Source organism: Myxocyprinus asiaticus, chromosome 37 (genome assembly GCF_019703515.2).
Source record: "Myxocyprinus asiaticus isolate MX2 ecotype Aquarium Trade chromosome 37, UBuf_Myxa_2, whole genome shotgun sequence".
In the NCBI taxonomy this organism is placed as follows: Eukaryota; Metazoa; Chordata; class Actinopteri; order Cypriniformes; family Catostomidae; genus Myxocyprinus; species Myxocyprinus asiaticus.
Genome location: NC_059380.1, coordinates 35,893,391 through 35,914,774, shown reverse-complemented (window position 1 = coordinate 35,914,774; position 21,384 = coordinate 35,893,391). Strand labels below are relative to the sequence as shown.

Sequence of the window (21,384 nt, the reverse complement as noted above, 5' to 3'; positions counted from 1 at the left end):
CTACCACATAATGTTTCAGAATGTTTAAGAAGTGATTGAAATTACATTTGTTGCTTTAGGAAAATGACGGTTTAAATTTTTTTAAAACAAATACAGAATTGTCCTGTGTTGCATATTAGCTGTTGGACATTGTTAGTTGACAAATTAAATAAACTAGTGAAATCCACAGGGCCAAAAGTGCCCATATTCAAAGAAACTCCCAACAATGTATCTTTAAGACGAAAGCGGAGAGAGAGTGCATTGTTACAAGAATTTACTGTCAGATAGTAATTTTGGAGAGGTAAAATGGAAAGCCCTGCAGTCTGACCTGTTGTTATAGATCCCCAGAGTACAGGCACATGTCAAAAGGAATAATAGATATTGATATGTTAAACAACATCTCGATGCATCTAGCCATTTGTTGCAAGGTTAAGTTTTCTGCTCTTTGTCCAGAAATTACTATCTGTGCAACCTTATTCATCCGCCATTATTTGTGTGTGCCCTCCCTGAGAGTATACTGCCGACCCTTAATGTCTGAATATTTGTGTCCTACTTCTTGGAGGCCGTGGGGCCCAAACATCTCTCTGCCTGGGCCACTTACTCCCACTGGACTCAAACAGAGCCTAGACACACACATACACACACACACACACACACACACACACACACACACACACAGACACACACAGGTATCTTATGAACGTTCCCACTTCTCTGTGATCTTTCAAGAGCTCAATACCTCCCTGAAGGAATTACATTTGAGACATACTACCTTTTTTTAAAGCTACTATATAAAAGCTACTTGGTGTAGGGGGTGTTGTGGGTGATGAGATGGCTGGTGGCGTTCAGGGCACCTACTTGTCTGTGTCGCCCACAACCCCCTCCAACCATAACACCCCCCCGCCCCCCAAGATGCCACCCCGGGCTGCCCATGTCACCTATGCCTAAATCCGCCACTGACAAAGACACTAAGAACCATAACATTATGTCTAATGATCTAAAACAAATTTAATTCAGTTTGCCCCCTTAAACTAGCCCAAATTAGTTTGCTGGTCTGTTTCCAATTCTCAAGACATTAATAATATCTAAAATAAATGATTAATAAATTATCTACAATTAACTAACCGATAGTGTCCAAAAACAAAATTCTAAAAGAAAAGCAAAATTTTTTAATTCATCTTTGTGATCTTGTGGCGCTTGTATGTCACGTATGTGTGCTTGGCTGGTGTCGAACCGCGTACTTTCGAGTAGCGGCCGGCATTCCCACGGAACTCCCGCAGGACCTGCAGGACCCGATTAGATTAATTGAGGCACCGGATTATGGTACTACGGTACTATGCTGGGAGCTGACGGTACTTTAATGAGTTGTAGATGGGAGCGGGCAGTCAGAGAATAGTCTAAAAAAAATCTGATGTGTATATCTCTTTTTAGTCTATTAAATAATGAATGAAAAAAAAACTATTATTTCTATTTTATTTTACAGTTAGTATGTTTTTTACAAAAACAGGTAGTCAACAGGGCTTTAGAAGAATGGCAGAGCAAAGTTTGGACACACTGTGACATCAAAGGATGTAAAATTCGGACTGAAAATGGTCAATAAGGTGTTAAGAAATCAACCTAAGGTGAGCTAGATGGGCATCATGCCACATGTCATCTGATTAAGCCAATAACAGAAAAATATATCGTTATATATCGTTCTTTGTATACACTTGTTGTCTATTCATATGGTTTTTGCCCTGTGTGAAAACAAACGTGGGCAGTCGGGAAGAATATCAATGCAGTAGAGAGCTGGTGAACTTGTGGGAGCGGGCGGGTATGGGATGGAAAATACAGTCCCACGCAGACCTCTACTTTCAAGTCCAAAGTACAACACTATATCATGCAAGCTACCGCGGAAGCTAATAACGTTGGAATAAGTGTGTAAATGTAGGTGGGTCTGTAATACAAGCGTTAAAATGTATCATATTTCAAATGATGCGTTAGAGTAAAAGTGTTTTGATGTCATAACATAGCAGTGTGTATGAAGTCATAATCAACCATTGTAGACGAGATTTGTGTGGAAGTGAATGTAATGCACAGTTTTGTAGCACCTCTAGTGTTAATTTCAACAGGAAACTGCGGCAAAACAGAAAAGTCAGTTTGCAAAAATTTTGTTAGAGTAACGTTCATTCTTTGAGACTAGGTTGGAATTAATATTAGAACTTTAAGGGATTAACAGATAGACCAAGGTTAACAGTTTTTGTTTGAAAACTCCATTGCACATCAAACTCCAACTCCACATCAAAATGTCCACCATTGTGCCTGTACCAAAGCAATCCAAAATCACTTGCTTAAATGACTGATGTTCTGTTACTCTGACCCCCATCATCAGCAATTGCTTTGAGAGACTAATCAGAGATTACATCTGTTCTGTGCTGCCTGCCTCACAGGACCCATTGCAGTTTGCTTACCGCAACAACCACTCCACTGATGATGCCATTGCATCTACACTACACACTGCTCTCTCCGACCTGGAAAAAAGGAACACTTATGTCAGAATGCTGTTTGTAGACTACAGCTCAGCATTCAACACCATAGTGCCCTCCACGCTTTATGTGAAAATCCAGGCTCTGGGCTGAAACAGCTTGCTGTGCAGCTGGATCCTGCACTTCCTGTCAAGCAGATGCCAGGTGGTTAGAATGGGCAGCAACATCTCCTCATCACTGACCTTCAACACTGGAGCCCTGCAGGGCTGTGTTCTCAGCCCACTCTTGTATTCCTTGTACACACATGACTGTGTGGCAACACATAGCTCCAATGCCATCACTGAGTTTGCTGATGATATGACGGTTGTAGGTCTGATCACTGACAGTGATGAAACAGCTTACAGAGAGGAGGTGCACACTCTGACATGTTGGTGTCAGGAGCACAACCTCTCCCTCAATGTCAGCAAGACCAAGAGCTTGTGGTGGACTTCAGGAGAAAAGACAGAGAACACGGCCCCATCACCATCAATGGAGCACCGGTGGAGAGAGTCAGCAGCTTCAAGTTCCTCGGTGTCCACATCACAGAGGAACTCACATGGTCTGTCCACACTGAGGCTGTTGTGAAGAAGGCTCATCAGCGCCTCTTCTTCCTGAGACGGCTGAGGAAGTTTGGAATGAACTGCCACATCCTCATACGGTTCTACACTTGCACTGTAGAGAGCATCCTGACTGGATGCATCACTGCCTGGTATGGCAATAGCACCGCCCACAACCACAAAGCCCTGCAAAGGGTGGTGCGAACTGCCAGACACATCATCGGAGGTGAGCTTCCCTCCCACCAGGACATATATAACAGGCGGTGTGTGAAAAAAGCTCGGAGGATCATCAGAGACTCCAGCCACCCGAGCCATGGGCTGCTCTCACTGCTACCATCAGGCAGGCGGTATCGCAGCATCAGGACCCGCACCAGCCGACTCCATGACAGCTTCTTCCCCCAAGCAATCAGACTTTTGAACTCTTGATCTCTCACAATCAATATACATCAGCACTGCACTTTATTAATCTTATTATCTCACACCGGACTGTCATAAATTATATTCTCTCTTAACAACACACTGGCAACTGACTATCAGCCGACAGCTTGAATGTCAGTACAGTACAATAAAACCTACTGTATATTTTATATATACTTATATAATGTTTTATTGTATGTGCATTCTATATTATGTGTATGTGTATTCTATATTGTGTATTGTATACTGTACATTGCATATTATTATTTGTTTATTGTGTTGTGTATAATTATGTGTATATTAGATATGTAAATTGTGTTGTGTAAATCTGATGTTTATTGCAAATTAGAATATGTCTCATCTATGTCTCATCACTGTCATGACTGCTATGTTGCTCGGAACTGCACCCAAGACTTTCACCCACTGTTGCACTTGTGTATATGGTTGTGTGACTATAAATGTGATTTGATTTTGATTTGATTTTCAGTTTCCTAATGTCATCGCTTTTCAAAGTATGCGGTAATGGAAAGTGTTTTTAAAAGTCTCCGTTTTCAGTGTCATTCCAGTGTGAATGGGAGCCGTAAAAGTATCGAAATTAATGCATTTTCAAATAATTATTTTCATATGAGTATTAGTCTATTATCATTTGATAACGAAATGCGGTATGCGGTAATGAAGAGCGTTTTCGTAAGTCTCAGTTTTCGGTGGAGGAAAACACCATTCCAATGTGGATGAAAGCCATAAACATAGCAAAATAAATGCTATCGAAAATGTATCAAAACCAAAAACATATTAGTGTGGACTTGGCCTAAGCTCTATTTGGTTGTTTTTTTGTAATGTGCAATTGTGCTGGAATTTATGCTATTTTGCGCAAGCATAGACCTTTAAACACCCGGTTCCTCATTCATACAATTATTTTGCATTCATACCTCTAAGCAAAACGGTTGAGGCACTGCAGTCCTTGATGCTTTTCATCAGAAGTGAGAACATATTTCATTCATGCCAAGCCAGAGAGCCACACAACAGCTGGCAATTATTATTATGACTGACTCGAAATGAGATGCATCTCATTTCAGTTCTGCCTAACACACATTACATTCATCCTCTGCAAAATGAACTGCTCAATGTGCTTTTTGGTGTGCTTATAAAAACAATCTCTGTGTGTGTGCGAGCGTGGGTGTTTCTGGGTGTGTAATTATGTTAGACCTTCTAAGGAATCTGTCAAAAAAAGCCATTTTGGAAGCATTATCATTAAATATAGCTTACATCTTTCTGGTAATCAAGAAACACTTGTTAACCAAAAGACTTATTCCGACATTTGCATGATGACTCCATCATGGGCGGCACTCCATGGAGAATTACTTGGTTGCATGGCGATCAGCGATACATCACAAATATAACGAGATAATGAGGGTTGACATGCTGCCAGGGAAGAAATATGAGGCTTGCCTCCCTAACTTGAATCAGATCGGTCTCTCCGTCAGGTCGCTACATTAACCTTGCCATGATTGAGTTCTAATTATCTAAGGCAGGGGATTTCAAACTGGGGTCAAAGGACATAATGATGCTAGGAGGTCAGTGGCATATTTCAGAGATTTTTTACAAATGGGATATTACTGTTTCATCATGCTTTCGGAAAACAGGCCGGTGATCATGAGGTCAGTTGAGGTGAATATTTTATTCTTTTGACAGTTTCACAGAAAGAAACAATTCGAGAAAGAAAAAAGAGAAAAGAAAAAATAAATCAGTATCACGTAAGAATAGTTTGTACTTGTATTGTATATTTCTATTTTTATTCAGACTTTTATTCCCATTGAGACCATCCAATTAACAAAGAGAATTTCAAATCTAAACAATACAGGCAAAACATTTTTGGTAGCCTCCTATCCAACACTTTCTTTTTAGAAAGAAAATGTCAGTGAACAAATTTGGTTACTCATTCCATATTTATTTATGCAAAACAAATGACAGATGTCAATTAATTGTACTACACTTACCTCGTCTCATTCCAAACCCTGATGTTTTCTTTCTTTCATGGAACACAAAAGTTATATTTCTATTAAAATCATGGTTGGGTTTAGGGATAGGGTAAGGATTTAGATGTCATTGTTAGGTTAGATTTGCATCAGGGGATAAACTAAGGAAAAATTGTTGGGCAGAAAAAACTTAATACAAACTAAATATTTTCCAGATAATATTTTAATAATTTATTTTTGCTTTAGTACAATGACAATATAAAAGCCAATTATTTAATTTTGCATGCTTGTTGCCTTTATATCACACCTACTATTTTTCTCACACAGTATCAATGGGTCTACATACAGCACATTAAAATATACAGCTCTCTGTATTTTAGAAAGGAAGTCTACTGAATAATATTTTGGTGCCCTTAGCATCAAAAAGAAAAGCCTTATAAAAGGTAGAGTTTTGCTTGCAAGTTTACTAGCCCCACTGCAGGATCTGTAAGATGTTTATAATTTTCTAAGAAAAAAATTGGTATTAGAAAAATGCATTTTGTTTTTCATTTACTATTGTCCTAACCCTAACTTAACCGTAACATGTCTGATTTCTCACTATATCACCATTTCGTATTATTATAACATTTGTCATGAGACTTCAGGTTTATACATCTAACATTGCTTTTATGCTGGGTAGAAAAAAACGTAATATTTTTTTTTTTTCTGATAATATTTTAATAATTTATTTTAGCTTTGTACAATGACAGTATAAAATCCAATGATTTAATTTTGCAAACTTGTTGCCTTTATGTCACTATTTTTTCTCACACAGTATCAATAGGTATACATACAGCACATTAAAATATACTGTATAGCTGTATTTATATTTTAGAAAGGAAGTCTACTGAATAATATTTTGGTGCCCTTGGCATAAAAAATAAATAAATAAAAAGCCTTATAAAAGGTAGAATTTTGCTTGTAAGCTTACTAGCCCCATTGCAGAATCTTGCAAAAATGCATTTTGTTTTTCATTTAGTATTGCCCTGATGTAGCTAAAATGGCACAACAGATACAGTATTTACATATACTCCAAAAGCAAAAATAATAATTTAATTTACACAAATTGTCCTGTTTTAAAGTTCACACACTCTTTAAATTTACATACAAATCTTTCACAAAATGCTGCAAGCAAGGACTTCTCGAGGAGACAACACACAATATTAAGAGCCATGGGTGTGTAAACTTTAGAATAGTAATTTGTGTAATTTCAGTTCTTATTTTGTCTTGTGGGATATACTTAAAAATCTGTTAGGCAGCTAAACATCTTACAGATTCTCCAAGGAGTATGTAAACTAATGAGCACAACATTTTATAGGCAAGCCAAATCGAACGTTCCATTTCGAAGGCGCTTTCAAGCATTGCTTTTCCTCCCTGACCCGGCTGGTGCAGACTTGCCTCCCTCCACGCTTGGCTTGGAGGTTCCTTTGCAGCTGGAGATAAGGGGACGATGTAAATATATGAAAATCGCTCACACATCTCCTGTCCATCTCTCTTCAAATCCACTCCCTCCTTCCAAACTCTATCCAGCTCCAGCTGTCTCCGTCACCACTGCATCTCCTGGGGGGTTGCCGTTCTCTCAGCCAATCAAAGCAGCTTGCCCATGATGGGGAAAAATTGGGCATTGTGGAAACAGCTGCCTCAAACTGACAGCTGAGGAACCTGATTGCTCCCCAAACAAATGTTTCATTCCCAGCCTGCACCTAGAGCCAAATCCCTGTCCTATAACTGACTGGAGGTTCAACATGCGGTTTTATTTTCTTAGTATATTTTTATTAAGCGTGTCTCAGGTCTCACGTAGCCAGGCTTTTGACTTTCGACATAAGGTCTGGTTCACATTGCAGGCTTATTTTGACCGAGAACTGCCCACTTGGACATGAATAGGATGTTTGACCAACATGTAAAGTGACCAACCAGAGTTTGTTTTGCTTTTACATGACATGTAGCAGCAGGTTAATCTGAAATAAATTACACCATAAAAACAGACTGGTGAAGAAAAAATAAATAAATAATGGCCAGCTAACAGAAAACTACAAAAATATGTCACTATTTCACAGACATAACACAGAAAACAAAGTATCTTCAGAGTAGTACTACTTTTTGTTACTGGGTTGAGTGTAGCTAACTATGTTTTTAAAATGTAACTTTAAGGGTAACTTAAAGTTTATTTACTTTAAATTAAAAGTAGCTTGTAGCTTGGCAAGTTACAGAATCAACATGATCACACAGGATATTAACATGCCACTTCCGAATGTTAATTTACCCTAAAATCATACCCCATTCTGCCCAATCACTGTCAAGCATCATGCCCCATCAGAAATTTTTTCAGCAATTAAAATGTGTTCACCTTTTCCTGTGGCGCTACTGATAGCCTGGGCAATCTCCATGACATGGGTTCTCATCCCACAGAAACCAGGGATTAATCGTAATTCACAAAAACAATGGTGAGTGTGATTCAGAGGTTGCATTTTACTCTAAAATGAAATTTTTACTCCACTGACGGTTAGGTTTAGGGTTGGGGTTTAGGCTAGGGAGTAGGGTTAATAAAATATGCATTCCTGTTCACTGTAAAACATAATTTACATATGAAAATACAACTTGCTTTTGGCGCCACCCTATGGACATTTCATCACAACACATCCAGCTTCAGCCACTGGGGGCAGTGGCTTGAATGTCCGTAAACTCAAATCGATTACAGCAGCAGAATTTTCAAACTCCTGTTTCTGAATTCAAAGTGTAATCAGTCTGGCAATATACAGTTCTGCTCATCGATATCTAGTTTACTTGCTACAAAGTGACTTAAACAAAACTCTGCTTATCTTTCTAAGATTTGCTGCCACTAACCTGGCAAAATCCAATGTTTCTTTCCAATAGTTCTTTATCAGAAGCTCTTACCCCGATAAATTGTAAACACGACTTTGTTTCCAGGCAGACTAATTTCAAAACCTATGCACCCTCACTCCTTGAGCTTGTCATTTCAGTCAGCACTTGCCATTTTTTCAGTGCTATATACATCAGATGGTCAGTGAATTTACTGTAGGTGTGATCATTATTTATGTTCACTTTCAAGTCCCAGTTATTCTGTGACTTGTTCATATGAAGTTGATTGGAATTCAAACTAAAGAGCATAAAGATTTTTTCTTTTGAGTTATAACAAGATACACACTGGCCAATAACCAGAATGATACATTTTTCCCCAGATAGATATTATTTTTTTTTAAATATTGTAACACCACAGTTGTGCGAAATCCCCCCTCAAGATCTTCAACAGAGTCTTAAATTCTTGAAGTGGTCTTGCTTGTACACTCTCCCTAGAAATTTAATATTGACTTATGAAGGCAGTAACACCAAAGAGCCAGACAGGAGAGCAGAATAGTACTATTACCTCTGCATTAATATTGTAGGCACAAAGATAACCATGACTGCAATTTAAGTTGAGACGTTTGGTCAGATGAGCACAGATGCTCGAGGGCTAGAAATCGGTTTCCTCATCATCTACTCTGGAGTAACCCTGACCCCCGGAGGTCTACACAGGCTGGTTGATCCCATGTCTCGGAGGTTCCTCATGCAGCGCACTTGAATTGAAGCAAACATTTTTGATGGGAGATGGCGCTTGAGTCCTGCCCTCGTTTTTTCTTGTTGAACATCCTGTTTCACTGTGAAATGTTACATTATGAAAGTAAAATGGATTGAGAATGTCATTTCACGTTTATTTGAAATGTTAAAAAAAGTTTGATTTTCATAATCCTTCGTCAAATCAGTAACTGTCTCTAGATCTGAATGACTTTTCTTTCTGCTGATGTAACCAAGGCCTTGTGGGCAGGGAAAACCATTAACCAATAACATATTAGCCCACTTTTTGCATCAAATCAACTGCTAATGGATCAAATCAAGTCTCGCTTTACAATATTTCTTGCTGAATATACTGTTTTACTCAAATATGTCATATTACTTACTGTATGTTGAATGCATTGTGAATGATGTTTCATGATGTCTTTAAAAACCTACAATTTTTCACAATGTCTGGATTTAATGACATTAAAAGATTGGAACAGATGTGAAAAACCACCAAAGACTAGGTTGCAATTGTTTTGCACATAAGTTTGCATATACAGTAAAAGTGCCCAAATTAGGATAAAATGTGTTTTCATATTATACATTTTGTAATACAAACTATAAGCACATTTGATTATGCACAGCAGTAATACAAAACAAACAGCTAATACTGTGTAAGTTAAGACTATGATATGATGCCTAAATACTGTATGTTCGGATGTCTTGAGCTGTAAATGGGAGAATGTTAATACTGAGAGGAAAGTCGTACCGTCATTGCAGCAGATGTTGAAATGATTTATCTGTTCCGTTAACTCGTTCTCTTCTATCGTCTCTGTTCGTGGCACGGAGAGTGAGAAACGCCTCTTGAAGTTCTTCATCTTGTTCATCTCACTGGACAAGAACTCCTACAAGAACAGTTTGAATTAACATCTGCATGTGTTGTTTTTTTTTTTTCGAAATTGAGAAAATTTAATTTGTCTTGTTTTGTTCTCTATATGAAAGTCAAGAGTTCAAACACAAAGTGTTACAATATTATGGGCCTCTAACAGTGTTCTTGCTGTTTTCTCTCTTTCAAAATCCAATTAAATTAAACTGGAGAGCTTACAGTACATTGAGTCATGCTTAGATTAATGCTTACAGTTTTTCACAAAGTTTTGCCTCTGTTCTGTCATCACTGGCTCCTTTTACCTACAGTAAGAGTGTGAAATTCGATGTTTGCTACACAAAGACTTTATCCAGGACTTTTATTAATGGTACACTTCATGGAAAACATCATGGTTACTTTTGTAACCTCTGTTCCCTGATGGAGGGAACGAGACGTTGTATTGATGTGGTGACACTAGGGGTCACTCTTGGGAGCCCCAAACACCTCTGCTTTTTAGAAAAAAGGCCAATGAGAATTGGCGAGTGGAATTTGCATGCCACTCCCCCGGACATACAGGTATAAAAGGAGCTGGTATGCAACCACTCATTCAGGTTTTGTGCTGAGGAGCCGAGACCAGGTCCCGGCCATTTCAGCGGGTAGTTCAGCGTTGTGGCATGAGGGACACAATGTCTCATTCCTTCCATCAGGGAATGGAGGTTACAAAAGTAATCATGACGTTCCCTATCTGTCATTCACTAGACGTTGTGTTGATGTAGTGACACTAGGGGTCCCTATACAAAACGGCACAGCTATCTGAACTGTGTTACATGAAATGGCGGTGTGTGATGGGCAGACCACTGTGTGCCTCATAGCCAGCGCACCAGGCCGTCACGTAACCTCCCCCAACGCTCTTATGAGCGTCGAATGGTCCATCGGGAACAAGTCGACTGCCCAACTATAGGGACAGGCTAGCCCAGCCGAGGCCTCTTTCCCTCTCTTTTCTCCCCAAAAAGAGTGGAATACGTCACATGGTCTTACTGAGTCTTGTCGGAAGTATGTCATGAGGAGAGGTCCCAAGGTAGGTCCTACCGAAGGGGGAGGAGTTTCTACAGAGCATGGCGGCCGGGGGCAGAGAGGCCTCTGCCCAAGGAAGATGCAGTTTGCCGACATGGAAACAATTTTGCGGAAAATATCACATGGGGTCGCCTTTGGGGAACCAGCACATGTGGAGCACCTACCTCAGTACAGGGGCTCATTAGCGCACGTACTGGGCTGGTCATCGAGTTTCTCCGCAAACTCAACTGCCAGAGGGCTATGTAGGAAAGTCATCCAGGGATCACAGTCTGTGAACACGACTGGGAGTCAAGAGCGCACGTCTTCACCTCAAGGGAGGGGAACTTACCTGCTCATGCCTGCCAATACACGGGACGAGACCGGCTCAACCTGGAGACTGTAGAACCTTGCAAAGGTATTGGGTGTTGCCCAGCCCGCTGCTCTGCAGATGTCTGCCAAAGAGGGGCCACTGGCCAGGGCCAAGGAGGCCGCCACACTCCTGGTAGAGTGGGCTCGTAACCCCGCAGGGGGTGGCACGTCCTGAGCCTGGTATGCCATCTCGATGGTGTCAATGACCCAGTGGGCAATCCTCTGGTTGTAGACAGTGCTTCCTTTCCGCTGTCCACCAAAGCAGACAAAGAGCTGCTCGGAGCTTCTAAGGCTCTGCGTGCGATCCAAATATATGCGTAAAGCTCGCACTGGACACAGCAACGCCAAGGCTGGGTCTGCCTCCTCCTGAGGCAGCGCTTGCAGGTTCACCACCTGATCCCTAAAAGGGGTCGTGGGAACCTTGGGTACATAGCCTGGTCGGGGTCTCAGGATCACGTGAGAGTAACCTGGACTGAACTCCAGGCATGATTCGCTGACAGAGAACACCTGCAGGTCCCCTACTCTTTTGATGGAAGTGAGCGCAGTCAGGAGGGCAGTCTTCAAAGAGAGTGTCTTAAGCTCAGCTGACTCCAATGGCTCAAAGTGAGCTTCCTGTAGACCCCAAAGGACTACAGAGAGGTCCCACGAGGGGACGAGGCACGGTCTGGAGGGATTCAACCTCCTAGCACCTCTCAGGAACCTGATGATCAAGTCGTGCTTCCCCAAGTACTTACCATCCACTGCATCGTGATGAGCTGAGATAGCAGATACATACACCTTCAAGGTGGAGGGGGACAGCCGCCCCTCCAGCCTCTCCTGCAGGAAGGAAAGCACCGATCCGACTGCGCATCTCTGGGGGTCTTCACGTCAGGAAGAACACTACTTAGCAAACAGACACCACTTCAAGGCATACAGGCGCCTCATAGAGGGAGCCCTAGCCTGAGTGAATGTGTCTACCACCGTGGGTGGTAGTCCACTTAGGTCTTCCGCGTCCCGTCCAGGGGCCAGACGTGGAGATTCCAGAGGTCTGATCATGGGTGCCAGATAGTGCCCCGACCCTGAGAAAGAAGGTCCTTCCTCAGGGGAATTTGTCAGGGGGGGCTGTCATGAAGAAGATGAGATCCAAGAACCACATCTGGGTGGGCCAGTAGGTTGCTACTAGGCTGACCTGTTCCTCGTCCTCCCTGACCCCACTAAGGGAAGTGGGCATCCGCATTCCTCAACTATCTCGATGACTGGCTAATCCTAGCTCACTCTCGAGAGTTGCTGTGCACACACAGGGACCTCATGCTCCGGCACCTCAGCCAACTGGGGCTTCGGGTCAACTGGGAAAAGAGCAAGCTCTCCCCGGTTCAGAGCATCTCTATTCACGGTCTGGAGTTGGACTCGGTCTCGATGACAGCTATTCTCTCGAATGAACGCACTCAGTCAGTGCTGAACTGTCTGAAGGCATTCAGATGGAGGACAGCAGTTCCACTCAAACTTTTTCAGAGGCTCCTGGGGCATATGGCATCCTCAGCAACAGCCACACCGCTCGGGTTGATGCATATGAGACTGCTTCAGCACTGGCTTCAGACTCGAGTCCCGAGATGGGCATGGCACCACGGGACACATTGCGTGACCATCACGTCGATCTGTCGCTGCCTCTTCAGCCCTTGGACTGATCTTGCATTTCTACGGGCAGGGGTTCCCCTAGAGCAGGTCTCCAGGCGCATCGTGGTTACAACATACGCCTCCAAGATGGGCTGGGGCGCCGGATGCAATAAGCACGCAGCCACCGGCTCCTGGACTGGCCCATGTCTGCGTTGGCACATCAACTGCCTAGAGTTGTTGGCAGTACTGCTCGCCCTGTGGAGGTTCTGGCCGTTGATCCAGGGCAAGCACGTGTTGGTCTGGATGGACAACACAGCAACGCTAGCATACATCAACCGTCAAGGCGGTCTACGCTCCCGTTGCATGTCACAACTCGCCCGCCATCTCCTCCTCTGGAGTCAGCAGCGCCTCAAGTCGCTATGAGCCACTCACATCCTGGGCGACCTCAACACCACAGCGGACGCACTGTCACATCAGGTTACCCTCAGGGGAGAGTGGAGACTCCAACCTCAGGTGGTCCAGCTGATTTGGAGTCGATTCGATCGAACACAGGTAGACCTGTTTGCTTCCCGGGAATCCTCCCACTGCCCACTTTGGCATGCCCTGACTGAGGCACCCCTCAGTATAGATGCACTGGCACACAGCTGGCCTCCTGGACTATGCAAATATGCATTTCCCCCAGTTAGCCTACTTGCACAGACCCTGTGCAAGGCAAGGGCTACCTCTGCGACCTTCGTGAAGATGCAAGAGAACAAGGACAGGCCAAAGGGAAGGACCTTGTACTGGTATGCCTGGCCTTCGAAGGCAAACAGCAGGAAGGGTCTGTGTTGAGGTAAGACCAAGATGTGGCAGTACGCATCCTTCAGGTCTACCGCCGCAAACCAATCTTGATGCTGGACGCTTGTTAGAGTGTGTTTTTGTGTCAGCATCTTGGACAGGAGTCTGTGCAAAGCCCGGTTCAATACTCGCAGGTCCAGGATTGGTCGCAACCCACCGCCTTTCTTTGGTACGATGAAGTAAGGGCTGTAGAACCCTTTCTTCATCTCGGCTGGAGGGACAGGCTCTATCGCGCCCTTGCGCAGAAGGGTAGCGATTTCCGCACGCAAGGTAGTGGCGTTCTTGCCCTTCACCGAGGTGAAGCAGACGCCGCTGAACCTGGGCAGGCGCCTGGCGAACTGAATTGCATAGCCGAGTTGGACGGTCCAGGTCAGCCATCGCGACGGGTTGGAATCGCGAACCATGAGCCCAAACTCCAGGCGACGGGGACCAAGGGAATTATCACGTTGGAGGTACCGGCAGGTGGGGCCTCGTGGTGGGGCGGAGGTCGAGGTGCCACGTCGAGGGGACTCGAGCCCCGTGGCCGTGCTGAGTCCAGGGACATCGAAGCACTTACCTTGCTCCTGCCGCCCACCATAAGATTGGCCAAGGAGGGGGGAGGAGGAATCTCGTCCCCGTAGTCCAAGGTGGAAGTGACGACGGCCAAGCGCACCGGATATGTGACCCAGGAGATGAGGGAACCATTATTTTGTCAGGCTTTTGGGTGCCGCAGCCTCCAGGGCATTTGGCAACAAAAGATTCTCCTCCCGGCCCTCCACCGGGGGATGGAGTGGTCTGTTGACCAGCCCCAGAGAAGTGGGTCTCCTTGCCCCTGGCGGCATCTGCTTCCTGCGGAGGGCTCCACTCCGGAGCCGGGCCAAGGGGGCCCTTGATGACAAGCAGACAGGGTGCGGGGTCTTAAGCTGCACCGGGGCAGGATATGTTGTAAGGCCTCCGTCTGCTTCTTCACCGATGAGAACTGCTGGGCAAAGTCCTCGACGGTGTCGCCAAACAGGCCAACTTGGGAAATGGGGGTGTCAAGGAAACGTGCCTTGGCCGCCAAAGGTGGTGCTCCTGGACCACCAGGGTGGACATTGCCTGCCAGAGTGACTGCGCCTTGACCTTCATCGCCCGGAGAGCGAGGTCGGTCGCCGAGAGCAGTTCCTGCATCAATTCCGGGTCAGAAATACCCTCATGCAGTTCTTTTAGCGCCTTGGCTTGGTGTACTTGCAGGACAGCCATGGTGTGCAGGGCGGAGGCGGCTTGTCCAGCAGCACCGCAGGCCACAGTCATCAGTTACAATGTAAACCTACAGGCCCTGGACGGGAGCTTCGGGCGCCCGCGCCAGGTGCAGCACTCTGCGGACACAAGTGCACCGCGAGCGCCTTATCCACCTGGGGGATCACCGAATACCCCCTGGCCGCTCCACCATCGAGGGTAGTGAGAGCGAGGGAGCTGAAAAACTGGGACAGGGCAGTAAAAGTTGCCTCCCACGATCTTGTCAGCTTGTCATGCACTTCCGGGAAGAAAGGAATGGGGGCCCAGAACCAATCGTCGTGCCGCGAGGGTACAGGGGAGAGTGGAGGGTTCCACTCTAGCCCGAAAGCATGTCCGTCATTTCCGCGTTGGCGTGAGACTGGGCGACCGTTCCTGAAGGAGGAAGCACAGCCAAAGCCTCTGCTTCAGACTGGACGAGCCCGCTCTCCGATGCTGCGCTCGATGACTCATCGTCTTCCCGAGCCTGAGAGCGATCCGCGAGAGACTGACGAACGGCTCTGGGAAGGACCGTGCGGCGGGGTGGCTTGTTTCTTACGAAAGCAAGCCGTGACCGCAATGTTGCCATGGCCATGTTGTCGCAATGAGGACATGACTCATCCACGAACAAGGTCTCCGCGTGGGCAGTGCCCAGACATGTAAGACAGTGATCGTGCCCGTCAGAAGTGGAGAGATAACAACCGCAACCAGGAATAACACACAAATGGAAAGGAATCTTTAAAAAGATGTTCCATGTGTGTGCCACTCTTTATGTGTATGAAAATATACTCTTTAAGAATATACTCTCTTATTTTCGCTCTGCCGAAGCGCCCAGGGGCGTTCTCTGCACTCCACGGGTGCAGAGGGGGAGAAGCCGCTGAAATGCACTGTAAATCCAGCAGTTTTGAGATGCGTCAGTGCACTGAATACAACCGCTCAGCTCTGAAGAGAAAATCTGAATGAGTGGTTGCATACCAGCTCCTTTTATACCCGTATGTCCGGGGGAGTGGCATGCAAATTCTACTCGCCAATTCTCATTGGCCTTTTTTCTAAAAAGCAGAGGTGTTTGGGGCTCCCAAGAGTGACTCCTAGGCCCAGAACCAATCGTCGAGCCGCGAGGGTACAGGGGAGAGTTCCACTCTAGCCCGAAAGCATGTCCGTCATTTCCGCATTGGCGTGAGACTGGGCGACCATTCCTGAAGGAGGAAGCACAGCCGAAGCCTCTGCATCAGACTGGACGAGCCCGCTCTCCGATGCTGTGCTCGATGACTCATCATCTTCCCGAGCTCCGAACGAGAAGTCGAACTCGCGCTGAGATGAGCCGGCGGTCTCGTGCGAGAACCTGATCGGGGAAGAGAAAATCTGAATGAGTGGTTGCATACCAGCTCCTTTTATACCCGTATGTCCGGGGGAGTGGCATGCAAATTCCACTCACCAATTCTCATTGGCCTTTTTTCTAAAAAGCAGAGGTGTTTGGGGCTCCCAAGAGTGACTCCTAGTGTCACTACATCAACACAACGTCCAGTGTGTGACAGATAGGGAACACAACGTTCTTAGCTTTTTCTAAATAAAAGTTTGATATATTACTGTATGTATTATATATACTATGCAAAGCTCCTGATCCAGGCCACACAGACCATTTGTTGAAACTAAACTGCCAAAAAAGTTTGTTCAGAAATCCTAATGCTTATGATGTACAGTATGAGCACATTAACATATGACCGCTCATATTTACATACAGTAACTACGCTTTCAGTATTCACAAACTTGGCTCTGATGATAGACATTGGTACGCTGAGGTTAGCCAATCATAACAGAGGTCATTTACAAATAAGTTCTAAAGACCCTGTGAATTTAAAATTGATGTTTTGTCATTGTTGTCCATGTCTGTTAGCTGTGAGGTCATATATGTGCTAGTGTATTCCTAAAATGTGTCAAAGCAAACTCTTAGCACATTTACGCATTTAAAAAACAGCAAAATTCAATTTGCAAAATTTCAAATTCCAGCAAAACATCTTGCATCACGGATGTACACAAATTTTTGTCCAATGAAACGCCCTCTAGAACGAGAACGTCCCCTCCTGCTAAATTATAAATACTGTGTGCCTCCGACTAGCAAGAAGTAAATCATTGTTTGCGGCAGGTCTTCGGTTGCGCTAACTCTCATATTGCATTTGCTTTTCCCAACTATTATATATATTTTTTTATTATACTCTTTTTACAAGCTGTGGTTTTGTGTGACTATAATGTAAGCTAAATGCTATTGGCTTTTTCAGAAAATGGACAATATGTTAATATGTCCTGCCACAAATCCCTGTTTCAATAGGTCTTTAAATGGACAGTAGCAAAAACAACTTGATAGAATCTAATAACAGAATTCTATTGAATCTCCATCTCATTACATCTGAAGTTCAACTCAGTCTCACTACAGCTTGTCAAACTCTCTCGTTCTTTTTCTCCAACCGTTTCATTACCACGTTTCCAGGCAGAGCAGTTGCTAAGGGCTCCACTGCCATTCGTTTATCTCCGGGTGTGAGATTGTGCTGTCTTCTTTACTAATTATTTTGAAATTAAAGAAGGAGTCTAGCCAATACTCTTATTGCCAATTAGCATCAGCTAACCCCAAAATAGCTGTGTCTCAAAGCACCAGTGTTTCTCAAAAGTACTTTGTGAAAAAATGTATATACTGTATATTAATGCGAAAAAAGTTGCTGGTTTTGTTGATGCATTTCCTAATCTTCTTGTTAGTTCTCTCCTCCACTTTGATTATGCTGGGTATTTTTTTCGCTAATGGTAACAATTTAGTGTTTCTGTCTTTGAAACACGACTCTCCGTAATTGTTCCATGCAGTCCTTTCATGAAGTTGATGATATGCAGATGCTCATCTGTCTGAATAATCTCATTAACTTGCTCATATTTCTGGGAGGTTAGCAGCTTCAATGTGGAACAACATTTCACTCAATGTTCTGGTAAAATGTAGTGGTGTTTCGATTGTTTAAACGATTTTTTTAAGTAAACTAATTGTTCTTGCTCACTTTCATGCACTTGGTTGTAAGTAATTTCTTTGGATATTTTCAGAAGAGCTAACTACCATACTTGTACATACTACAATATATAGTATACTGTATACTGTACAATCAACGTGATCAAACAGGAAATTGACATGCTGCTTCCAAATCTTCATGTACCCTGAAATCAACCCCTTTCTGCATAATTACTGACAAACGGCATCTCCCATTAGACATTTTTGCTTAAATTCAGTTGTGTTTACGTTTCCCTGTAGTGCATAAATAATGGTGAGTGCGATTCGGAGGTTGCATTGTTGCTCTTAAATTGCATGTTTACTCCACTTACAGTTAGGTTTAGGGTTGGGGTTTGGGTTTGGATATATGGTTAATAAAATATGCATTACCTTTACAACTAAAACAACATGCAACATTTCGCTCAGAAACTGGAGATAAAATGTGCCCATACATTCAACATCACATCTAGCTTCGACCACTGGGGGCAGTAGATTGATTTTCGGTAAGCACCATCAGTCGGTTCTGGTAAAATACTGTGGTGTTTCGGTTGGTTGAATCGTCGAAAAGGCGGTCGCACACCAGACAAGAAGCGTCACACCATGTCACGGCTAGGACACGGCACAGGTATCAAACACAGGGCATGTTGATGTGGTTCAGGTGGCAGACAGTACACACAAAAGTTACCAAGGTTTTTCCCTTCTTCAAGAATGAACAATGCTGGAGTAAATAATCTATGTCCTTTTGATAATGATTTGGGTCGAATTTAATGGAAAATTTGCTAGTTGCGCTCCGTGGTGCGGCAAAAATTTCAGCAGCCTCCGGAGTCGTAGCTAGGCGCCGATGACAGACGCCGAGTGGCAGCAGCGGTGTGCGTACCTTCATTGAAAACAATTGTTTCGAATTTTGGAATGCGCCATGTCGTCCGCCAAACGTGTCTGGTGTGCATCCCCCTTAAATAATTTATTTGGCTACAGTATGTTCGGAATAGCCTACTACCGTACTACTCATACTATTTCTGCAGTATATAGTGTGTACAATACAATTGGATGGAATGAACATTTTCAGAAAGACTCTGTGGTGAACAAAATCAAAAGATTCAAGTCAAAGAGATCTCCACTGCTAAAGTCCAGGGTAGGACAGAATCTAAAGGCTGAATATTAACATGATTTTAAAAGGCGTCAGCATTTCATAGCTTACTCACATTAATCCCACACAGTGGAAATATATTTTATTGATGCTGTCTCTCAGAATGGCCTCTTCCGTATTCACTCTGATCGAATCCAAAATTTAATCAGAGCGTACAACTGTAATTACATCTTGAAATCCAGGGATGCCTCTAAAGATGTGAGGGTGTCATAAGCAGATGGTAACCGAATCATCCAGAGAGGTGACTTTATATTCTCTGTGAAAACTTCATGTGGTGGCTGCTTTGACATCCATAATTTATTCCAATTCTTATTCCGAAGGTGAATTCCTTCTTTCTAATTTTATTGCTCAAAATTAGTTTGCATTCATATGACTTTACCAATGTGCTGTCAACTTACTTGCTTCCAGAGATGCTTCATATACTTCAGTCTTGTTTCATTTGACCTACTCTGTCCATCAGCCAAACTGCCTCCCAGACTGTATGCGTTTGCTATGTGCAAAAGTTCCTCTGGTTCAGTGGGGATGGTGGTGACTCAAAATAGAGATAACTATCCTATGACTGATGCGATCTCCTCCATAAGCATCTGAGGCTGTTATTGAATACTCAGAATGAGTCATTCGACACCCTGTAGTCACTACGCTCAATGGGGACATGACTTCTGTTTGACAGGGAATCTATTAATATGTTTTTTTGTTTAGTCGGTGGGTTGGTGGCATATGGAGGCCGAGGGACTCTGTGTTCCTGGAGTGGGCTGGTTTTTGTGGATGTGAGCTTGACTGAGACACCAGGCCCTAGAGAATTTTTCAGAAGATACATATGCAAAAAGTAATTTTAAAATAACTGGTGCATGGAGTTCTGCTATTTTGATGTCCCCCGAGAAAGACAAAAACGCAAAAAAGATATCTTTAATAGTTTCTCCTAGACAGCAATGAGAATAAATGGAGGGCAAATAGATACTCCTATTTTTCAGATTTTTTTAATCCTGAGTAAAAGTCTCAGTCGCTAGTCTCAGATTTTCCAAGACCTTAAAGTTTGTGATCAAAAGTCAAATATTTCAATATAAACTGTAATGTAAAGCTAATTATAAACATTTCTGATCAATTTCTTCCAAGACCAAATGATTTGAGCAGTGCAATCCACATTGATTGTATAGCTCTAAATTCTTACTGTATGTCAACGATTGTCAAATGTCAATCTAGATTTATTTCTCCAAAGGAAATGCTAGTGTTTCACTAGCACAAACTAATGCTGGTCAATTTGTGCTGAAATTACAGTATACATACATACTAGTAACTAGTGGTTTTATCTGGTCATTTAAGCTGGTCGCCATCTAAAGCATTTTAGCTTCAGCATCTAGGCTTTTTTAAGCAGGGTTGGCTTCTACAACACCATTTTGTGCGGCTGACTTCTAGTTTTAGGTCTAGTTTTCATGTTCATGCAATCATCTACAACTCCACGCTTTAATGTAATTTAAATGTCATGTAAACCAGCGGATTATGATTGCTGTGCTCAAATCGCTCATAATCCTCTAGAATAACTGTCAATCATGCCTTTTGTTCTGTGTCTTTAGTTATGGCTTGTTTTGGCTTATCTCGGCCTAAGCTCTTTATGGGTGAGATACTGTAGCTGTGGGCTCAATGCCATCACCAGAATTAAAATACAATTAACATGATGTCCATTTACATTTCCACTGGACTGTTTTCACTAAGTGCTCTAGAATGTGGCCAGGCTTGCAATATAGAAATGTGAAGTGACATTTAATCCTTTGTTTTATCAGTTTGTTCTTCTCTGGTATTGTAGGTGGTGTGGCCTTGCCCCACTAGAGATCTACATTTACACTTGCTCATTTGGCAGATGCGTAAAAGTGACTTAAATAGATATATTCTCCTAGGAATCAAACACATGACTTTGGCATTGTTAGTGCTGTACCAGTTGAGATTCAGGAGCCTGGAGAACTGAGGAAAATTTTAATTTTAAGTCATTTTTTTATTTGAGCTATTCAATGAAAATCTGTACCTTCACTTGAGCTTTTACATCTTTTGTGCGATTGTATTCAGAATAAAAAATAGCGCCTCAATGCATTGCACCAGGTTTGTGATCTGTTTTCACTTGCGCATTTCCAAAGTGGTTTAAAATCAGAATATTAAAACTACTCTTATAGAAATCAGATGTTAAGTACCATAAATAAAAAAATTCTGTGTCAAATTCAAAGGGTTCCAGACGCTTAGATGATTTAA

The 21,384-nt window shown here is 43.3% G+C and overlaps 1 protein-coding gene across 3 annotated transcripts in view; it reads right to left on the bottom strand.

Moving 5' to 3' along the window:
• LOC127427885 (cyclin-dependent kinase 18-like) overlaps positions 1–21,384 on the bottom strand; it is a 113,474-nt gene that overhangs the window by 64,329 nt on the left and 27,761 nt on the right. For all 3 annotated transcript variants that reach the window (XR_007894991.1, XM_051675787.1, XM_051675789.1), the window contains exon 2: positions 9,797–9,932. Coding sequence is in view for 2 of the 3 variants with exons in the window: in XM_051675787.1 (XP_051531747.1) it covers positions 9,797–9,914 (118 nt within the window). In the remaining variant the exon portion in view is untranslated. The remainder of the gene's footprint in view (positions 1–9,796; positions 9,933–21,384) is intronic.